This window comes from Doryrhamphus excisus, linkage group LG8, assembly GCF_037039965.1.
Source record: "Doryrhamphus excisus strain RoL-2023G ecotype Guam linkage group LG8, RoL_Dexc_Guam_v1.1, whole genome shotgun sequence".
Taxonomy (NCBI): domain Eukaryota; kingdom Metazoa; phylum Chordata; class Actinopteri; order Syngnathiformes; family Syngnathidae; genus Doryrhamphus; species Doryrhamphus excisus.
The window spans coordinates 7,881,677-7,902,123 of record NC_136364.1 but is presented as its reverse complement, the minus strand read 5'-3'; the positions used below and the strand labels follow the sequence as shown (position 1 = coordinate 7,902,123).

At 42.5% G+C, this 20,447-nt stretch overlaps 5 protein-coding genes and 1 long non-coding RNA gene across 15 annotated transcripts in view; 5 read left to right on the top strand and 1 right to left on the bottom strand.

Moving 5' to 3' along the window:
* Positions 1-5,539, top strand: part of LOC131134328 (rho guanine nucleotide exchange factor TIAM1) — a 42,701-nt gene extending 37,162 nt beyond the window's left edge. For 3 of the 4 annotated variants that reach the window (XM_058079473.2, XM_058079475.2, XM_058079474.2), the window contains 8 exons: positions 92-271; positions 1,418-1,536; positions 1,613-1,721; positions 1,781-1,839; positions 1,910-2,015; positions 2,092-2,179; positions 2,248-2,420; positions 3,756-5,539. In XM_058079473.2, coding sequence (XP_057935456.2) covers positions 92-271; positions 1,418-1,536; positions 1,613-1,721; positions 1,781-1,839; positions 1,910-2,015; positions 2,092-2,179; positions 2,248-2,420; positions 3,756-4,189 — 1,268 coding nt within the window. In that variant the 3' untranslated portion in view covers positions 4,190-5,539. The remainder of the gene's footprint in view (positions 1-91; positions 272-1,417; positions 1,537-1,612; positions 1,722-1,780; positions 1,840-1,909; positions 2,016-2,091; positions 2,180-2,247; positions 2,421-3,755) is intronic. The other variant, XM_078792704.1, reaches the window with a different exon arrangement.
* The window catches only part of LOC131134338 (uncharacterized), a 63,178-nt gene extending 42,914 nt beyond the window's left edge, over positions 1-20,264 (bottom strand). For all 7 annotated transcript variants that reach the window (XR_013627953.1, XR_013627948.1, XR_013627951.1 and 4 more), the window contains exons 1-2: positions 20,118-20,264; positions 19,551-19,645 (exon numbers count right to left, since the gene is read on the bottom strand). This is a non-coding gene — a long non-coding RNA (uncharacterized LOC131134338). The remainder of the gene's footprint in view (positions 1-19,550; positions 19,646-20,117) is intronic.
* On the top strand, positions 6,855-7,933 carry LOC131134337 (claudin-4-like). The gene has a single exon (XM_058079490.2). The coding sequence runs from the start codon at positions 7,032-7,034 to the stop codon at positions 7,722-7,724; it is 693 nt and encodes a 230-aa protein (XP_057935473.2). The 5' UTR covers positions 6,855-7,031; the 3' UTR covers positions 7,725-7,933.
* Positions 9,822-11,011, top strand: LOC131134334 (claudin-8-like). Its single transcript, XM_058079487.2, has one exon. The coding sequence runs from the start codon at positions 9,890-9,892 to the stop codon at positions 10,778-10,780; it is 891 nt and encodes a 296-aa protein (XP_057935470.1). The 5' UTR covers positions 9,822-9,889; the 3' UTR covers positions 10,781-11,011.
* cldn8.1 (claudin 8.1) lies at positions 13,361-15,492 on the top strand. Its single transcript, XM_058079489.2, has one exon. It carries the CDS (start codon positions 13,583-13,585, stop codon positions 14,354-14,356), a length of 774 nt encoding a protein of 257 aa, XP_057935472.2. The 5' UTR covers positions 13,361-13,582; the 3' UTR covers positions 14,357-15,492.
* On the top strand, positions 16,591-19,355 carry LOC131134333 (claudin-8-like). Its single transcript, XM_058079485.2, has one exon. The coding sequence runs from the start codon at positions 16,713-16,715 to the stop codon at positions 17,778-17,780; it is 1,068 nt and encodes a 355-aa protein (XP_057935468.2). The 5' UTR covers positions 16,591-16,712; the 3' UTR covers positions 17,781-19,355.
* Positions 20,265-20,447: the final 183 nt, after the last annotated feature.

Genomic DNA, 20,447 nt, shown 5'->3' with positions numbered 1-20,447 from the left:
AGTTCCTATTCCCTAACAGTGACAGTACCAAAGTGACTTAAACGTAAGATGAAGGAAGTGTCTTTAATGGCGCTTTTCCGATCCTCCGCAGCCAAAAGCGACCCTGACTTCAAGGCCTTCCTGGACGAGCGCAACCCCAAGCAGCAGCATTCGTCCACGCTGGAGTCCTACCTGATCAAGCCCATCCAGCGGGTCCTCAAGTATCCTCTGCTGCTCAAGGAACTCTACTCGCTCACCGACCCGGACAGCGAAGAGCACTACCACCTGGACGGTGAGAGGCGCACCACGGCGCACCAAAGCAGGGGCGTCCAAATATGAAAAATGAAAGGCTGCCACTTTGATATGTTGTAACGATATGCTAGCATGTTTTATGTACTTCATTCCAGCCTTGTCCAATCCAGGAGGTGCAAAAACACGATCAATATCAACTTCAATCTTTGCTCTTTTTCTGTTACCAATTTTTGAAATGGTCCAAATATTTTACTTCAAGTACATTTTTTTTATTCTCATGATATTGTTACTGTTCACCAACCTCATGTTATTATCACAAAATTGCTACTTATTTTCCTGTTAAAATAAGACATTTTTCTCTTAATTTGTTTACTTTATTCTCGTAAAATTACAGCTGTTATTTCAATTTCTGCACATGTTTTTTTTTAAATAATTTCTAACTATTTTTACTTTTTGGTAGGATATTTTTTTCTCGTAATTCTGACTTTATTCTCACAAATTACATAACACAGCAACCCAATTCTCCTAAAATTACTTTTATTTTTGCTTGTTTTGTTTAATATTTCAACATTTTTCTACTTTATTTTAACATTTTATCTCATAATTTCAATGTATCTTATAATTATGCCTTTACTATCTCATAAGTTTGACTTTCTATCTTATAATGATGACTTTCTTATTGCATGTTTATGACTTTATTGCGTAATTTTTCTCCTATTTTGGACGTTCACTTCATAATTTTATCTCCTAATTAAGATAAGATATGCCTTTATTCGTCCCTCAGTGGGGAAATTTGCATCCATCAATTATTTCAATTACGACTTTAAGATGTAATTGTGACTTTTTATATCAAACTGATTACTGTTTATCTCACAATCTCGATTTATCTTCTAATGATGACTTTATCTCATAATTGTTACTTCATCTCCTTTCCTATCTTGTAATAATTCTGACTTTTTATGTGATGACTTTTTATGTGACAATTTTCTTCTCGTAATTATGACTTTGTTCTCTTAATATTTGGATTTTATTGTCATACCTTTTTCCACAATTTCATTTCCCAAAAATGGCAACATTATTGGTAGTTTTGTTGTTTCATATTTGGTAGTGTTCTTGTTCAATGCTATTTTTAGCACGCACTGCGGGACACGCCTGCGTTAAACTAACCGTGAGCGTTTATCCTCAGTGGCCATGAAAGCCATGAACAAAGTGGCCAGCCACATCAATGAGATGCAGAAGATCCACGAGGAGTTCGGCGCCGTGTTCGACCAGCTCATCACCGAGCAGAGTGCCGACAAGAAGGAGGTACATCACAAGATGGCGGCCGGTTGGGACAAGGGGACATGTTGATTGACTGGCGATGTTTGACCTTCATGCCCAGGTGGCCGACTTGTCCATGGGCGACTTGCTGCTCCACACCAGCGTGACCTGGATCAACCCACCCGCATCCTTAGGAAAGTGGAAGAGGGAGCCCCAGATGGCCACTTTTGGTATGACGCGCCTACCTTGACTGATGACCTGTGCTTGCGTGACACCTACTTTCTTTCAGTGTTCAAAACGGCCGTTGTCTTTGTGTGTAAGGACGGGTCCAAACAGAAAAAGAAAATGGTACGTGGCCTATTTCACAATAAAAGCTCCTGACGGCAACTTGAATAATGGTGTTTTTCCATTCCATAAGGGCGGCTCCCATCGAGTGTCCGTGTCTTCCGAAGAGAAAGACCCCTTCCGATACCGCCACATGATTCCCACAGACGCTCTCCAAGTCAGATCGTTAGCAAACGCGGGTTTGTACAATCACACGCCCGCCGGGGTACATACGTTGTGGTCGTTCACATAACACATGCATGCTTTCCTCCTCAGATGTGGAGGGCACGTCCGTGTGTGAGATCGTGCACACAAAGTCGGAGTCGGAGGGCCGGCCGGAGAGGGCGTTCCAGCTGTGTTGCAGGTGAGGAGTCACGAAACCTCTCTGGCGTCTTGCAGCGCCGGCGTCATGTAACCGTACTTCTCCATTAGCTCTCCGGAGGGCCGCAAAGACTTCCTGAAGACGGTGCACTCCATCCTGCGAGAGAAGCACCGGCGGCAGCTGCTGAAGACGGAGAGTTTGCCCCTCAGCCAGCAGTATGTGCCCTTCGGGGGCAAGCGCCTGTGCGCGCTGAAGGGCGCCCGTCCTGTCATCAACCGAGCAGGTACGTCCCGCCGCGCGGCGCTCGCAGCCTCGTCTTCACGCCGTCGAGACAAAAAAGGCTCAGTGTGATGCAATCCCAGGAAATGCTTTGGACAAGTCATTCCTTTTCATGTGGGATTGGATTTGAATTAGGACTTTTATTCGCTACATGACAGAGCTTGGACTCACTGAGGTTCTATGCAACAACTAAAAAGGTAACTTCAGGTCACAGCTGTCATTTTAGGAGAATACAGTCAAACATTGTTATTGTACATGTCATTATGTCATCATGAGGAGGAATCATATAAACGTAAAAAAGGGACAAACAAACACAAATAAAGTTGTTCTTTTTAGTACGTTTTAGAAAATTCGGTTGTGTTAAGAGAATAAAGTCAAAATATAATGGGAATGAAGACATATTTTAACTAGACAAAAAGACACAACTTTACAAGAATAAATATTGATGTCAGTTTAGTAGCACAGAGTTGAAATATCAAAGAAAAAATATCTATTTTTATGTTATGATTATATTATTATAATATAATTTTATAATAATATAATATTACTAAATAAACGAAACCATTTTTGGGGGGAACATGAGTTTGTGGAAAGGTTATATTGTCAAAATAAAGTCCAAACATTACATAAAGTCATAATATCACACAAAGAAAAAGCTTGACTTTCACTTTCTACACAACACACTCACATAGCACAATCAGACTTGCACAACACTTACATATGACTGGTGGGGAAATATCAGAAGAAGGGACAGATAATGTTTTCACTCACACAAGCTTAACTTTCGCTTTCTACACAGCACACTCACATAGCACAATCAGACTTGCACAACACTTACATATGACTGGTGGGGAAATATCAGAAGAAGAGACAGACAATGTTTTCACTCACACAATCTTAACTTTCACTTTCTACACAACACACTCACATAGCAATCAGACTTGCACAACACTTACATTATGACTGGTGGGGAAATATCAGAAGAAGAGACAGACAATGTTCTCACTCACACAAGCTTAACTTTCACTTTCTACACAACACACTCACATAGCATAATCAGACTTGCACAACACTTACATAAGATTGGTGAGTAAAAAAAAGAAGAGACAATGTTTTCACTCACACAAGCTTAACTTTCACTTTCTACACAACACTCTCACATAGCACAATCAGACTTGCACAACACTTACATATGACTGGTGAGAAAAAAAAGAAGAGACAGAAAATGTTTTCACTCACACAAGCTTAACTTTCACTTTTCCACAACTAGATTTGACTTTCTAGAGGCTCTTTTTGTGAAGCAAGAAAATAAAAAGTGCTGCTGTGATTTTTCCCACAGCGTCTGCGCCAACAAGGACACTGGGACGGAGGAAGCTGGTGCGCAACCGCTTCACCATCGACACCGACATCGTATATGACGGCGAGTCCGAGCAGGACCTCGCCTCGCCGCCTCAGGACGCAGACGGGTTGGGGGCCCGGCGAGACCGGCGGCGGGCATCGGCGGAATCTGGCGACACGGACCGCTGGGTGGAAGAACAGTTTGACCTCAAAGAATACGAAGACCCAGAGGAGGTCAAGGAGACGGACATCCTGAGCGACGAGGACGACGAGTCGGGACGGCGGAGGACGGCGGGGGCCGTCCACCTTGATGCTTCTGTGGCGTCGCTTTCTCTGGAGAGCGGGGAAGCGGAGGGAAGCGAGGCGCTCGGCGAGCCCTCCGCGGACGGACACGTGTGGGTACGGCGGGAGCATCCTGAATGCTCGCCAGACTGACACGCTTTGGACGATCGAGCGGAAAAAGCTGACTCATCGTTTGGACGAACAGTACAATCATGGATCCCATCGTGACCGGCATGCTTTGCACACGAGAGCGGCGCTCTGCAGCCCCGCCTGCTGTTGCCAAATGGGTTTGTTTTCTTTGCGTGACCTTGACAACCTTATATTTGTCCTCCCAGACGTGGAAGAAATCATAGCATAGTCAACTGAAATATCGTCAAATATTTACTTTACAGCTTTTAGCCTGCTTTTGTTGCGTCGGATAGTATTTTTGCTAACAGTTAGCGGCGGAGGCTAGGGGGATTTTCATGTTAACATAATCCTGTTTTACTTGAATATTCCTTCATCTTTTACTGTGAAACCTTTCTTGTTTTGCTTCTAGTGTTGCCTTTCAAAGAACAGTCATTGATGATGTTTAACTTTAGTCTCGTGCGCGCTCCAGTGGCGGGAATTTGCACAGCTGTTGTTTAAAAAAAAAATGGTTTCAAATCACTGGATTACAAAGCAATGTTTTTTTAATATATATATAAATATATATTATTTATTGATTTGTAAATGTATTTGTTAGCAAGAGTATTTGCTTTTTATAGGACAGTGCAAATTTGTTCCAGCAATCAGAGGGGGAGAGATAGTAGTCCAAATGTGATGAAATAATTGACTGCATTTTTATTATCATTATTATAATATTATTACCATGCCTGTACATAAAATGTATTGCTATCATAATAAAGACACTTGTTTCCTACAGCAGATGGTGACGTGTGACCACGCATGAATCACATATTGAATATTCCTCACCAGGCCGTGCTCAAGCCGGCTCCAGGGGACGTTACAGCAGAAATGGAAAAAAAACAGTAATTTTAAAAAAATAAAGTGAACATGTTAAGAGAAAAGTCATATTCTAAGGAGGAAAAAAAGTCAACATTTTATGAGAATAAACAAAATGTCATTTTAGTAGCAGAGTTTAACTATTTAGGTGTTATGTTATTTTGAAGTTGAATTATGTTGAGTCGTATTATTATGAGGGGAAAAAATAAATCAAGATGGAATTTTTGAAAACTAGTTTGGGTGGAAGTTAGAATATTATGGGAATAAAATCATAATAATGTATGATGAAAAGACAATTTACAAAAATTATATAGATATATAAATTTCATACATACATATATATACTGAAATAAAAGAAGAGCAAAACTGTGGAAAAAAGAGCCAAGATTGAAGTAGTGAAGTTGATTGGTTCCAAGCCCGACCACAAGAAGTGAATTTTCATAATTAACCCGCCTAAATAACACCCATATAATCACCTTCACAGTCCTATTATTCAATATAATAGGTATAAGAAGGGAAAATCATACGTCCAACCACAGGGCTAGCACCACAGTGCAAACAAGACAAATTACTCTTTACGCCCCTCTAGCGGCACAACCTAACAGTGCACTAATTCCCTGCTCTTGTAAACAATGACAACATACGCCCTCAACATGACTTGGCAGAACAAAACGTCACAACCTTATCTTCATTTGAATAAACCTCCTCTCCATTCGTCACTTTTCATGACACAACAGTCCAAATTAAGCCTCAAATGGGGGACCACTTATAGATCACCTAAAACCTGACGCAGTACGCCTCAGGACCAGTTTATCTTTGGAAAATTGAAACTTAGAATACAACTTTTTTTCTTAATATTTTGACTCAAAAAACGACAGCTATTTTTTATCTATAAAAATATATCTAAATTTTTAAATTTTCTCCAGAAATAATCTTCATAATTTTGTAGTTATTTCGTAATTTAAAGTTATTTTTGTAATATTATGACTTTATTCCCACAATATTTTGACTTTATTTAATATAATTTTTTTTACCCAAAATTAGTTTCCAAAAATGTAAGCTTTTTTTGTTTTGTTTCTTCCATTATGACTTTTTAAAAAAAAACTTATTTGAATATTTCAACGCCATGCTACTAAAATTACATTATTTTTTCTCATAATATTCCACATTTCTTGTGACTTTTCACTTTTTTTCACATCATATTTTGACTTTACTAATTACAACTTTTAAAATATTACATATTATTCTATAATATGTTAATGTTCTATTATATATGATATTATTAAATATGATATTAACATTTGGATTTTATTCATGTCAAATTAAAGCTGCTTTTTCCGTGTACACTGTTTTTTCTTTCAAATGACTATTAAAACTATTTAAAAAAATAATTATTTCGACTGTCTGCTTGAAAAATTAATAAAATTAATAAATTTTTGTCCTCTAATATTTGGACTTCATTCTGGTTACAACTTTAGATCTACATTATTTCTGATGGGAAGAATGTATTCCTATATTTGAGTTGGAGTGGGACCTCCTGTTTAGTCCAAATGAAAGAGCGTGGTAAACACGAGTGTGATGTCACCACGTCTGAAGTGTGTATTGACTTGGATGTTGTCTGTCACGCCGTGTCGGTATCGCTCAGCGAACCCGTCCGACCGGTTTTTGGGTTTCTGTTCCTGTTTTGCGAGATGCGGCTGAGTTGTTTGGGTTTGCTTTTTCTGGCCGTCACAAACACGGCGCGACCTGGTGGGCGGCATGGGGGCGGCGGGTAGTGAATTCCTTTTCTTATCTCAGTCGTGTCATGTGACCGTGCGGCATGATTATACTTCCAGCATCCAAGTAGGGTGGCACAACGGGAGGGGCAGGTGCAGATGCACCGTTTTGGGTCCAAACCAAACTGAGCCGGCCTACTGAAAACCAGAATGATGACATAGCGAGCGCGGCGATATCATCAGCCGAGGAAAAACACGGCAGCTGAGTAGTCGCTCCATTTGACGTGCAGGCGGACATGAGGGCCAAGCTGGAAATCCTGGCCATGGTCCTGGGCTTCCTGGGCCTGTTTGGCGCGGTGGCGGCCACGGCCATGCCCATGTGGCGGGTCTCAGCTTTCATCGGCGCCAACCTCATCGTGATGGAGGTGCTGTGGGAGGGCCTGTGGATGAACTGCTTCAACCAGGCGGACATCAAGATGCAGTGCAAGGTGTACGACTCGCTGCTCATCCTCTCCCCCGAGCTGCAGGCCGCCCGCGGCCTCATGGTGGTCGCCATTGTGCTGGTGGTGATAGCTCTCTTCATCGCCGGCTTCACTATGAAGAGGACCAACTGCTGCGAGGGCAACGAGCGAGCCAAGAACATCACCATGGCCTTCGCCGGGAGCTTGTTCCTGCTGGCCTGCCTGGTCACGCTCATCCCCGTCTCCTGGGTGGCCCACACCGTCATCAGGAACTTCTACAACCCGGTGGTGGTGGATTCTCGCAAGCGCGAGCTGGGGGCGTCCCTCTTCATCGGCTGGGCCAGCTGCGCTCTTCTGCTGGCCGCCGGCATCATCCTGCTGCTCAGCTTCAACAAACGCAGGTCCAAGGAGTACCGACCCTACTCGGGGGCCTACCTCACCACCTTGCCCGCTGACGCCGGGAGAGCCAGCAGCGTGCACAGCAGCAGGGCGCCCTCCAGCTTCCACAAGCATCACGAATACGTCTGACGTCTGCTTGGGATTCTTTAGCTTTGGCATCATTCCTGGACGCATCATTTTTCAGCTAGAAACGCTTCCCGGGAGGTTCTGTAAATAGCAAGTCCTGCTGGTCATAATTCCGAAATTCGCTGAAATGTACTTTGGATATGAAATGATAATTGCACGGATGTATACGTGCGCTGGAAAATGAGAATAAATTATTGAATTATTCTACTGTATTCTGCTTTGTTTCCTCCATTTTGCCAAAGAAAGCACGCACACCACCGAAAACAGATCCAAGCACACGGCTGCAACTAATTAGTTCCTTAAGCGATTAATCTAAAGTCATCAGTGAAAAATGAAAGGATGCCACTTTGCCACTAAGTAAAGCCACACATCTCAGCTTTGGAATTTACAGTCGGTCAAAAAAGCCCATTTTCATATCAAAGTCACTCTTTTACCCCCATTTTTGCATATTTCCCAAATATTTATTTATTTATTCCCAAAATGTTTGAACTTTGGCCCCTGATTGAATTGTCCAATAATGACAATTTCACTTTGTTTTGTTTCTCATGAATACGCTTTTTAAAAAAAACTACATTTTTATATTTCTTCTACATAATATTACCTGTTTTTGTGACTTTTTTTCTAGTTATAATATGACTTTTTTATCATAATATTTTGTCTTTTTTTGACTGCAGTTTCTTTTACGTTTTCCAACTATTTTCAACTTTTTTCTTAAGTAATCTTTGTAAATATTTTTTGGTAATACTTTCACTTTATTCCCATAATATTATCATTTTCCCCTAATCTCATTTTCCAACAAATCCAACTTTTATTTTCATCTCTATGCTACTAAAATGACACATTTTCCCTCGTAATATTATGAGTTTATTCATGTAAAGTTTACTTTTTTCTGTTCATATTCAGACTTTACTCTTGTAAAGTGTTTTTTCCATATTTGCTGTTTTTTTCCCCAAATATTTATTATAATATTCTTGTAAGATGATGTTTTTCCACATTGGTTGTTGACAGTTGACATAAAAAAAATACTTGAATACTCAGGTGTGACAGTGGATATCAGTGATCGGACTGATCAGTACTGGAATATCGGTACTTCACACGTTACCATCGCCTCAGGTTTCATGGACTTTTATTTTGAAGGTCCTTATGACTTAGAAACTCCTATTCTGTATTTCCACACCTAAAAAAAACATTTGATTGTGTCACTACATACTGTAACTTGATTGTCTAGAAGTTCTGTTTTTAAATCAGAACTTTGACCAAGTTGACAAAAACTGGGTTGTCATAAGACCCACTTTTTGGTTGAAGGTTTTCACCAGAATGTTTGTACATGGTCTCACGTTTCCTTCAATACTTGACATTACAAACTTTGACCTGCCCAAACAAACAACCCTACACGTTCCTGTCCATGCATTTTTTATGACTTTCCTCCATCACTGCAGACCCCCCCCCACACACACACACAAACTACTGAGCACTGTACACCAACACAACTAGGCACACAGACGCTTTCCTCCCCCAGGACGTCACTCTGATCAACACTTGAACACATCAGTGTTGACCCCTCCCAAAAAAAACACTTATATGTAAATCCTAATCCTGTTTTTTTTGTTTACAAATGCAGATCATTGGTCTATTAATCAACTGGTAATGGTTTGCCCATTTAGAAGAAATGAATGACAAAAAGAGACGCTCCAGTCTGTGTGATGGTGATGGTGACTACGACCTGATTGAATCCATCTGGTTGATCATTGGACCAGATGAGGGAAAACATTTCCAGTGAAACTGTGCTGGGGTGGAGTTTCTAGGTTTTAGTTTCACTTCTGTTGACATTGTCAGATAAATCTTACTTCATTTTGTTGATTTCTCAGATGATGATGCATTAAAGACAAAGGAGGCAGGTATTTGTCATGGGGACTACTTTCCCTGGCGGAGGTCTGTGCTCTAGCATCCTGATTGATATTGAGAAGACCACCACAAGTGTTTTGATTGAAGGCTGAGTGAACTCCTTCAAAACAGCTGAGGACCGTTGGGGCGGCTCAACCAGCTCGACCGCCACCCTGCGTCGTTAGCATTTTTGTGGGTGTATAACTTCCTGGACTTGTTCCTCTGCTCAGATTTGTCTCCTGCCTCGTGAGAGCGCTGCCAGTGCGCTCCCCGGTGCGATCGTCATGGCCTCTTACACCGCTTACAGCGGATACACTAAGCCGCCGCTGTCATACGCCGGCTCCTACTACAACTACGACGAGAAGGCGCCCCAGTCCTACACGGAGTACCAGGACTCGGTGTACGAAGAGAAAAAGAAAATTGAGAAGCGGAAGAAGAAGTACGCTATTTGCTGCGAGGTGGTGGCGCTCATCATCGGCTTCATCGGACTCATCGGCGTGGCGGCCGTGACAGGTCTTCCCATGTGGAGGGTGACGGCCTTCATCGAGGAGAACATAATCGTCATGGAGACACGTTGGGAAGGGCTGTGGATGAACTGCTACCGCCAGGCTAACATCAGGATGCAGTGTAAGGTCTACGACTCCCTTCTGTTTCTGCCGCCCGACCTCCAGGCGGCCCGCGGCCTCATGTGCAGCTCGGTGGCTTTGACCGTCTTTGCCCTCGTCGTCTCGGCCGTGGGGATGAAGTGCACAAAAGTGGTGGACCACCGCGCTCGAACCAAGCACATCGTTCTGGTGGCTGGGGGCGCCCTCTTCCTCTTGGCCTGCATCACCACGCTGATTCCTGTGTCCTGGACGGGCCACGTCATCATCAGGGAGTTTTACAACCCTTTGCTAATCGACGCCCAGCGACGGGAGCTCGGCGAAGCCCTCTACATCGGCTGGGTGACCTCGGCCTTGCTTTTCTCAGCCGGGGTGATCCTGCTGTGTCGCCACGCCCCACGCACCCAGGAGCCCGACCAGAGGATCATATACAACCCCGGCTCATACGCCTACCAGCCCGGCTCCACGTACCAACCGTACACTTACCAACCCTACCAGCCCCCGTACACCTCCCAGCCTGCCTACTCCGCACCCCCAACAGGGTCTGTAGCCTACACCCCGGTCCAGTACTAGAGAAGACTGCACAGAGACAATGGCCTTTTTGGCACAAGCATCTGTGCATGTGCATACCATGATGACTGCGCTTTAACGCCATAACACCGGGTCTTTCAGAGAACATATAGTACCACCACGTGATTTCTCTCTGAATTTGAAATGTACATACTTTTTTCCACTGGGCCATTACTGTGGTCAATAAATGGAGGCAGAGGAGGGGAAAAAAGCCTGTTGATTTTGTTTGACTCAAACGGAAACACGTTATCTCCATTGTTTTCAGTTATGTGGCTAAACCGGTTGAACCTGAACACTGTCCCAGGTCCACCCAACAGGATGTCATGGGTTAGTCGCCTGCATAACAACATCATACATTTCATTTTCCTAACACTTGTCACAGCAAAGTGCTGGTCACCCGTCAATCACAGAGCCCATTTAGAGACAAATCACTTTCACACAATCACTGCAGTGTTTCCCACAGGACAGAAATCCGGGCTGACCATATTTTTATTACCAAACACAAGGACACTCGACCTAGCAAAGAGTGTACTCAAATGATCCTGGAAATGTACTTGAAGATGCCCTTATCATTTCAATACATTTAAAGTGTATGGATTGTTACAATAATCCCTCATTTATGGCGCTTCATTAGTTCCACACCCGACCACGATGAGTCAATTTCCACCAATTAGGCTATTTCTAATGGGTTCATTTATTTTGAACATGCATACAAGTCACATTCAGTTCCACACATCCAAAAAGGAGCAGCTTATTTCATCCTCACCCTGTTCGTTTCACATCAATTGCAATATATTTGTTCACTTCCTGTTTTTCAAATGTACTCTTTGCTAGTTTCAAATACATAGTTGGAGTTCTTATTCATAAAGCCAATATTTTCATAGCTAGAAACCCTGTTTAAGACCTTCTAAAATTTTTTTTTAATATTATTAGAGCCCTCTAGACATAAAATAACACCCCTATAGTCACCTTTACACTCCTATTACCCAAAATAGTAGCTATAATAGGAGTAAAATATGACATCTAAGATATAATTAAGACTCATGCTTGTGTGTGTTGCTATAAATGTACTATGTGCCTTAGTTCCTCACTAACTACTCTACTCATTAGTTCCTCAATAACTACTCTAAATGTATGTGTCTTAGTTCCCCAGTAACTACTCCACCTATTCGTTCCTCAGCAACTACTCTAAATATATGTCTTAGTTCCTCACTAACTACTCTACTTGTTAGTTCATCCATAACTACTCTAAATGTGTCTTAGTTCCGCGGTAACAACCCCACTAATTAGTTCCTTAGTAACTACTCTAAACGTATGTGCCTTGGTTCCTCACTAACTACTCTAATTGTTAGTTCTTCTATAACTATTCTAAATGTGTCTTAGTTCCGCAGTAACAACTCCAATTATTAGTTCCTTAGTAACTACTCTAAACGCATGTGCCTTAGTTCCTCACTACTCTACTCGTTAGTTCCTCCATAACTACTCTAAATGTATATGCCTTAGTCCCTCACTAACTACTCTACTCGTTAGTTCCTCCATGACTACTCTAAATGTATGTGCCTTAGTTCCCCAGTAACTACTCCACTTATGTATTTGTTCCTGAGTAACTACTCTAAATGTGTCTTAGTTCCCCAGTAACTACTCCACCTATTAGTTCCTCAGAAACTACTCTAAATGCATTTGCCTTAGTTCTTCACTAACTACTCTACTTGTTGTTCCCCATAACTATTCTAAATGTATATGCCTTAGTTCCTCACTAACTACTCTACTCGTTAGTTCCTCCATAACTACTCTAAATGTATATGCCTTAGTTCCTCACTAACTACTCTACTCGTTAGTTCCTCCATAACTACTCTAGATGTATGTGCCTTAGTTCCCCAGTAACTACTCCACTTATTAGTTCCTGAGTAACTACTCTAAATGTGTCTTAGTTCCCCAGTAACTACTCCACCTATTAGTTCCTCAGAAACTACTCTAAATGTATGTGCCTTAGTTCCTCACTAACTACTCTACTTGTTAGTTCCTCCATAACTACTCTAAATGTATGTGTCTTTGTTCACCAGTAACTACTCCACCTGTTAGTTCCTTAGTAACTACTCTAAATGTACGTATGTGCCTTAGTTCCTCACTAACTACTCTACTCGTTAGTTCCTCCATAACTACTCTACATGTATGTGTCTTAGTTCTCCAGTAACTACTCCACTTATTAATTCCCAAGTAACTACTCTAAACTATGTGCCCCGGTAATGGCTCTACTCATTAGTTCCTCATAAACTACTCTGAATGTATGTACCTTAGTTCCTCAGTAACTACTCTAAATGTATGCGCCACGGTTCCTCTCTAACTAGTGTACTTCTGTGTATCTTATTGTCAGTATATATCTATCTATGCTAAAAAAAATCTTGGGCCATATTCAAACACAAATCAGCCTGATTCATGAATGAATGTATTTGTGAAAAACCGTGAGCCACAAACCTTTAGTCCAAACTCTTATTGATGATGACTTGATGAAGAGGTGTGTTGTAATCCTTTTCAAAAAGCTTCTCTTAAGGTGTCTAATACACCTGGTGTCAGGTTGTAAAGTGAGACCTGTGTCAAGCGTTTCCTGTTCGCCGCATAAAGAAAACAGCGGCCTGAGGGGTATTGGTCTCCTAGTAACGGGTCACAGTCCCCGCCCCTCCCGTCTTGATGTCCTGTACACAGAAATGGTGAACACCTTGCTGCTCCTCCCACCCCGCTGGGATGCGACTACCTCCCAGCAGGATTCCACTGCTTCCTAACAGAGAGTCTGGTTAGGAGGACAGGATGGCCAACTCAGCACTGGAGCTGCTGGGTCTTCTCGTGACCCTAATCGGGCTGATAGGTGTGGCGGCGAGCACCGGCATGCCCATGTGGCGAGTCACGGCCTTCATCGGCGAGAATATAATCGTGTTCGAGACCCGCTACGAGGGTTTGTGGATGAACTGCTTTAAGCAGGCCGACATCAGGATGCAGTGCAAGGTGTACGACTCTCTCCTGGCCTTGCCACCCGACCTCCAGGCAGCGCGGGGCCTCATGTGCTGCGCTCTGGCCCTAGGCGGTCTGGGCGTGCTGGTGAGCTTGTTGGGGCTGCAGTGCACGTCATGCATTCGGAACAACGATCGAGCCAAGCGCATAGTGCTCATCATCGCCGGATCCATGATCCTCCTGTCATGCATCTGCGTCCTGATCCCTGTGTCCTGGACCGGTCACGTCATCATCCGAGATTTCTACAACCCCTTACTGCTCGATGCCCAGCGTAGAGAACTGGGGGAGGCTCTCTACATCGGATGGGTGGCCGGCGCCTTCCTCTTCGCCGGAGGATGCATGTTTACTTGTTGCAATATACAGTCGGAGGACCGAGATCCGAGGAAGTACGTATACTCCAGGGACTCAGACTACTTGGCGTACCCTCCGACCCCGATCCAGCCCCTGCAGCCTCAACAGCTGGTGCTGCTCCCACAAGCTCAAGCCCAGCCGGTCCTGTCTAGACATCCATCTACCAACTACAGCTACCAGTCCAGGTACCCATCTGTGCGCAGTGGAGTGGCCTATCTGTGAACACTGACTGAGGCAACGACTGGGACAAACACATCATACAATCCATTTTATGTACAAACTAAATGTAAAGTGAGTAAATTCTCTCATGTAAACAACTTTCTAAATCCATTTTGTATTGGCCCTAGAAAGGCTCTGTAACTGTCATTAGAAAGGCAGGTGCATTTGAAAGGGTTTTTAGAGTCTAATGATGCTAGGTTATGTCATTTTGAGTGTTATAGCTAGCTGAAATAGTTTTCTACAACACAATGCTAAAGTCAGTTCTGGATTTTGCAGTTTTTGTAGCAAACCGTGTAACACGCCTGCCACATATGTCAGAGTTAGATGGAAAGCAAAGATAAATGTGAGTCAATACGACTACTGTTTGTTCAAGGTGGGGACACTCTCGTGTGTTTGCAAAGAGCGTAGAGTCTCTGGAGCCACGATCCAGCGTGATCATGTGACCACAATTTGCAAGTGGCTTTGAATAGAGATACAAGTCAACAACAATGCCTGTACGGTCCACTTCCACAGGTGCTTGACTGCACTGGCAGATATCTTAACTCTTCAACTATTGATAGCTATATTTGTTAAATTGTCACTTAATTCATTAAAAAAATTATACATTTTCAAAAATGTACACATTAAAACTAAACTTGTAGGGGTTTCACAAGATAAGATTTTAACTTGACAAAACAATACAAAAAGTACAATGAAAACAGAATGTCAATATATTGCAATCTCATATTGCATATCATTTCTACTAAGTTGCACTCTTCTGAACTCTGTGTGTACTATGCTAGCGGTTCCGCCTCCACCCAACGAGACAGACACTGTATGACTGACAAGTGCCCACTCCATTGATGCTGAAAGTGCTGACAGCAATGCAGCAAAGTGAATCCTCTTCCTGCGGGCTCTGCTCACAATCTAAAAGCCCTCACACTTTTGTTTCTTACATAAAAAAAAAATAACCAAAAAAACAAACATCAAAAAGAAGCAACAAAAGACGTTTTTCACTCACTTTTTTCCAAATGCTTCATGGATGATTAGACAATTATGTATTTATATTATCCTCACCGTTGCTCCTGTGAGAAACACTGATTTTTTTTCATTAGAAGCTCACCATTAAACTCTATTTGTTCATGTGAAATAAAGTTATATCAACATGTTTTACTAATGCATGCTTGAATTTATATTTGTATACATAAATACAGTAATCCCTCATTTAACCCGGTTAATTGGTTCAAGACCCAATGATGAGTATGATTCCTAAGTATGATAAATGGCATACTTTCATAGTTAGAGCATAGAAAACCTGTTTACGCCCTTTCAAATGCGGTTTTTATCATTATTAGAGCCCCGTAGACATTAAATAACACCCCTATAGTCACCTTCACACTCGTATTACCCATTACGGTAGACATAAGAGAAAATAAAACATACAAGACATAAATAACACAAAATAACAATGGGATTATTGGGAGAATTTCTTGTTGCTGTTCCCTTTTTCCTGTTTCTGTACGATATTTCTTTAGTGGCTATTTTTTCATCAGCTGCACATTACTGACACCTAGTGACCAGTGTACAACCCTACATATTTTTAATGTGTCGTCTGAATGCCTTATATTTGTATTTTGCTTAATTTTGCAATTTTTATGCTTCAAAAGGTTTAATTTGGGCCAAAAATATGCAATGGTTGATTATGCATATTTTTGACCAATAATGGGCCGTATTCAAGCACCAAATGATACTCCAATATTCATTCATTCACTAAGACATGTGCCTTTGTACTTTGCCACAGATACGGTTTCTGCTATTGTTGTGTAGGTGACTATACCAGTATACAGCCTGTGTAAGTGACTATACCAGTATACAGCCTGTGTAAGTGACTATACCAGTATACAGTCTGTGTAAGTGACTATACCAGTATACAGCCTGTGTAGGTGATCATACCAGTATACAGTCTGTGTAAGTGACTATACCAGTATACAGCCTGTGTAAGTGACTATACCAGTATACAGCCTGTGTAAGTGACTATACCAGTATACAGCCTGTGTAAGTGACTATACCAGTATACAGCCTGTGTAAGTGACTATACCAGTATACAGCCTGTGTAGGTGATCATACCAGTATACAGCCTATGTATGTGATCATACCAGTAAAGCCAGAGGAACCATAAACACAAAATAACCCTCATCCCTCCGACCAACTAAAGCCTACAGAGCATCTTTCCCATAACAAAGCTCACTGTACTGTCCACAAACGCATCAGTTGAGCGTGGGACACGTCCCTGTGAGGTCCTACTCCAAGATGGACTCAAACATGGGGATTTAGTTGTGCTGTTTTGGATCTAAACACCTGGATTACAATCCTCTGCGCAATGGTTGAAGGAATCGCTGAGATAGCCGCAGTGTGCATCGGCCTGGTGGGGCTGATCGGCGCGGCCGCCACCACCGGTATGCCCATGTGGAAGGTAACGGCATTCATCGGGGAGAACATCATCGTCATGGAGACCCGCTGGGAGGGCTTGTGGATGAACTGCTACCGCCAGGGCAACATAAGGATGCAGTGTAAGGTGTACGACTCCCTCCTCTTCCTGCCTCCGGAGCTTCAGGCGGCCAGGGGTCTCATGTGCTGCTCGGTGGCCTTGTCCGGACTGGGTCTCATGGTCGCCATGTTGGGATTGCGGTGCACCACGTGTTTTCGGGGTAAAGAAAGAGCGAAAAATGTGATTCTGTCGGTGGCGGGTGGCATGCAGCTGCTGGCATGCGTCTGCGTCTTCATCCCTGTGTCGTGGACGGGTCATGTGATCATCCGGGATTTCTACAACCCTTTGTTGATTGATGCCCAGAGAAGAGAACTGGGGGAGGCGCTTTACATTGGCTGGGTGACTGGAGCCGTTCTTTTCAGCTCTGCCTTGTTGTTCATCTGCAGCCGTCAGGCATCAGACAAAAGGTCAAAAGGTCTTTACCACCCGGAAAACTCGCTAGGCTATGAGGCCACGCCGAGGAAGCCTGTTCCGATGATGTATCAGCCCATTTCAAATGTTTCCAGCATCAGATCCAACGCCTACCAACCCTCCCTGCAGCCCAGCTATGCTGCACGTCAGATCGTCAATCCTCAATTGGCGACGAGCGACGCCGCACTTGTCACAACGCCGGTCGTCTTCAACCCAGGTCAGCCTGAAAGAGCATCGCTCTTGTATCCAGGCAGCATGGTCCAACATTCATCCCTGAGAAGTTCCATCCCGGTCGAAAGCCTGTACACGCCGATCAACTCCTTGTACACCAGTCACAACAGCACGCCGTACGCGCTGACATTCAATCCCTCCGTGTCCTACCAGTCCAGTTTCCAGCCCGCACCTCAAACTCCGGTTGTCATTCAATACAAAGCTTCCAGAATTGAACCAGGGTCTCACAGTGGGAGCGGTGTAGGAATGTACATTTGAGGAAAATTCGCCTTTTTGTTGCAAGGCCAGCCAAAGGCAACATTATCTCTAAAATAACAAAAGAATATATTTGTTTGTATTGTACTTATTGACTGAACATTCTGATGCTTTACACCTTCACAGCCACTAGAGGGCATCATGGACGCATGTAGCTTGACTTGTCCTGTCATTGCTGTTGGAAACCATTTAAATACCACATTATCTCATGGGTTTTCCATGAGTGAATTTATGTATCACAGGCACATAGGAAATAAAAAGAGCTGTAAACACTCAAATTAAACTGTTTGTAGTGGGGAGGCGCTGGCTTGCTTACTTACAAACCTGTTTGTGTGGCGCCAGGGTGGTATCACATTTCCAAAGACAAGACAGATGAAACCTGAACAATGGCCCAAAGGGGTAAGCCACAAACATTCCAAACACATGATGATCCAAACTAACACTAACACTACACTAACATAAAAGAACTGTATAAGGAACATGCTGCAAATTCCAAAAACACACAAAAACACACAAAACCACCAAAACGATGGATGGATGGATAGATAGATAGATTTTGCCAACGAAATGTCATTGCCTGGCTCCCGTGTAATAATAATAAATAATAATAATAATAGTGTGGAGAGTAAATAGATGACATCAAGTATGAACAACAATGTACAGCGTAAACAGTAATTTGTGCAAATAATTTAAATCATTTTGAATAAATTATTTAATAAATTATTGAAAATTACACATGGCACGCTTCCAGGACAGCCAGACCAGAACATTACCTACATCAGGTGTGTCCAATGTACAGTTATTGGCCGGTGGTACATTCCAAAAATATAATTTAACATGAAAACTAAAAAAAAACTAAAAAAAAAAATCATCACTGACTGTGGAGACTTCACACTGAAGTCCAGTGTCAGACTTCAAGCCCAGTTTGAAGTCCAGTGTGAAGTTTCCACCACAGTCAGTGATGATTTGGGGAGCCACCCCATCTACTGGTGCTGGTTCACGGTGCACAGTCAACATAGCCCTCTACCAGGACATTTTAGAGCACTTCATGCTTCCCATGACAAGCTTTGTGGGGATCCCAATTTCATTTTCCAGCAGGACTTTGCCAAAGGTACCAAAAACTGGTTCAACGACCATTGTGTTACTGTGCTGATTGGCCGGCAACCTCACCTGATCTGAACCCCATAGAGAATCTGGTGGGTATTGTAAAGAGTAAGCTGAGAGACACCAGAATGTAGATGACCTGAAGGCTACTATCAAAGCAACCAGGGCCACATGCTGATCGCTTCCATGCCACGCCGCATTGATGCAGTAATTTATGCAAAAGGAGGCCCAACCAAGTATTGAGTGCATGGAAATTGACATACTTTTCTGTTTAAAATATCATTTTTTTCATTGATCTTATGTAATATTCTAATTTTCTGAGACACAGCATTTGGGTTTTCATTATCTATAAGACAAAATCATCAAAACTTTATAATAAATAAATACATGTTTGAAATGTTTCACTGTATGTGTAATATATCTGTATAATACATTTTGAAATCAGTGACAAAAAATATTGAACTTCTTAATGATATAAATTTTTTTTTAGATGTATCTGCAGTATATGACAAAACCGAGGTGCTGTTTCTTCTTGAAATATATATAACCTCTTAGTATATTGCTTTACAAAATGTCAAAGTCTCATTTGTCACTATGTGGTTTGTAAGGCCTTGGTCTTATACATACTGTAGTTGGAATCAAGCTAAGGTGAGTACTGCCTTTACTCACCGTTAGATGTCGCCAAATAACACGGTGAGAAGATACTGACGATTCTTCCATGTTCCTCCAGCAAATTGGCGCGTGTCAATCAACTGTTTGATTTCCTGTTTCACAAACACAAACAATTAGGATGCGGCAAGTGATATGTTCATACGCCCCCCATGTGCACTTTCGTCGATATAAAACTGAATATGAAAAATAACGTGGTTAAATTGGCACAACTCCCAATTACTGTATGTGTAAACTTTAATATTTAAGCCACTATATCTAGTTGAAGAATTCATTAATGTATCGTAATCGAGTCTTCAAAATGGTCGCTTTTTGGAGAACTACATTAACTAATGCCTTGTTGATATCTTAAAAGCTCCACAACATGGTATCGTTTCTTTCAATTTTGTTTCAAGGGGAAAAAGTAAGTTAGATGAACAGGAATAATCTTCAATTTGACTCCGAGACTGTGTCGAATCGGCAGTTCGAGACAGTTAATCTTCAAGGCAGCGACCAGTTTGAAGATTAGATTTGCGTTTGCATCACATACTGCAAGGCAAAGATTTTAATCATCATTCCTCGGTGTACCGAAGCAAAGACGTTGTCGAGGTCGACCACACTGACAGATTTGAAGTTAATCTTCACGACGTATCCATGTTAGCGGATCAGCGGTTCGCCTGCGCCCTGAATAGGGCGCCTGCACGGGAGGTAGCCACACGCAGCCGCAGCGAAACCGGAAACGACCACAGCGTGCTCTTCACAGTAAGAGCTACAATTTCCGGAAAACTGCCGGCTTGGTGTACAGCCTTTCGTATGATAACAATAACCACCACAGCCTTACAATGAACATTCGTTACACAATGTATTACCTCGTCCCCATAAATGCAGCTTTTTTTTCTTTCTTGGTGAGAGCGTTTG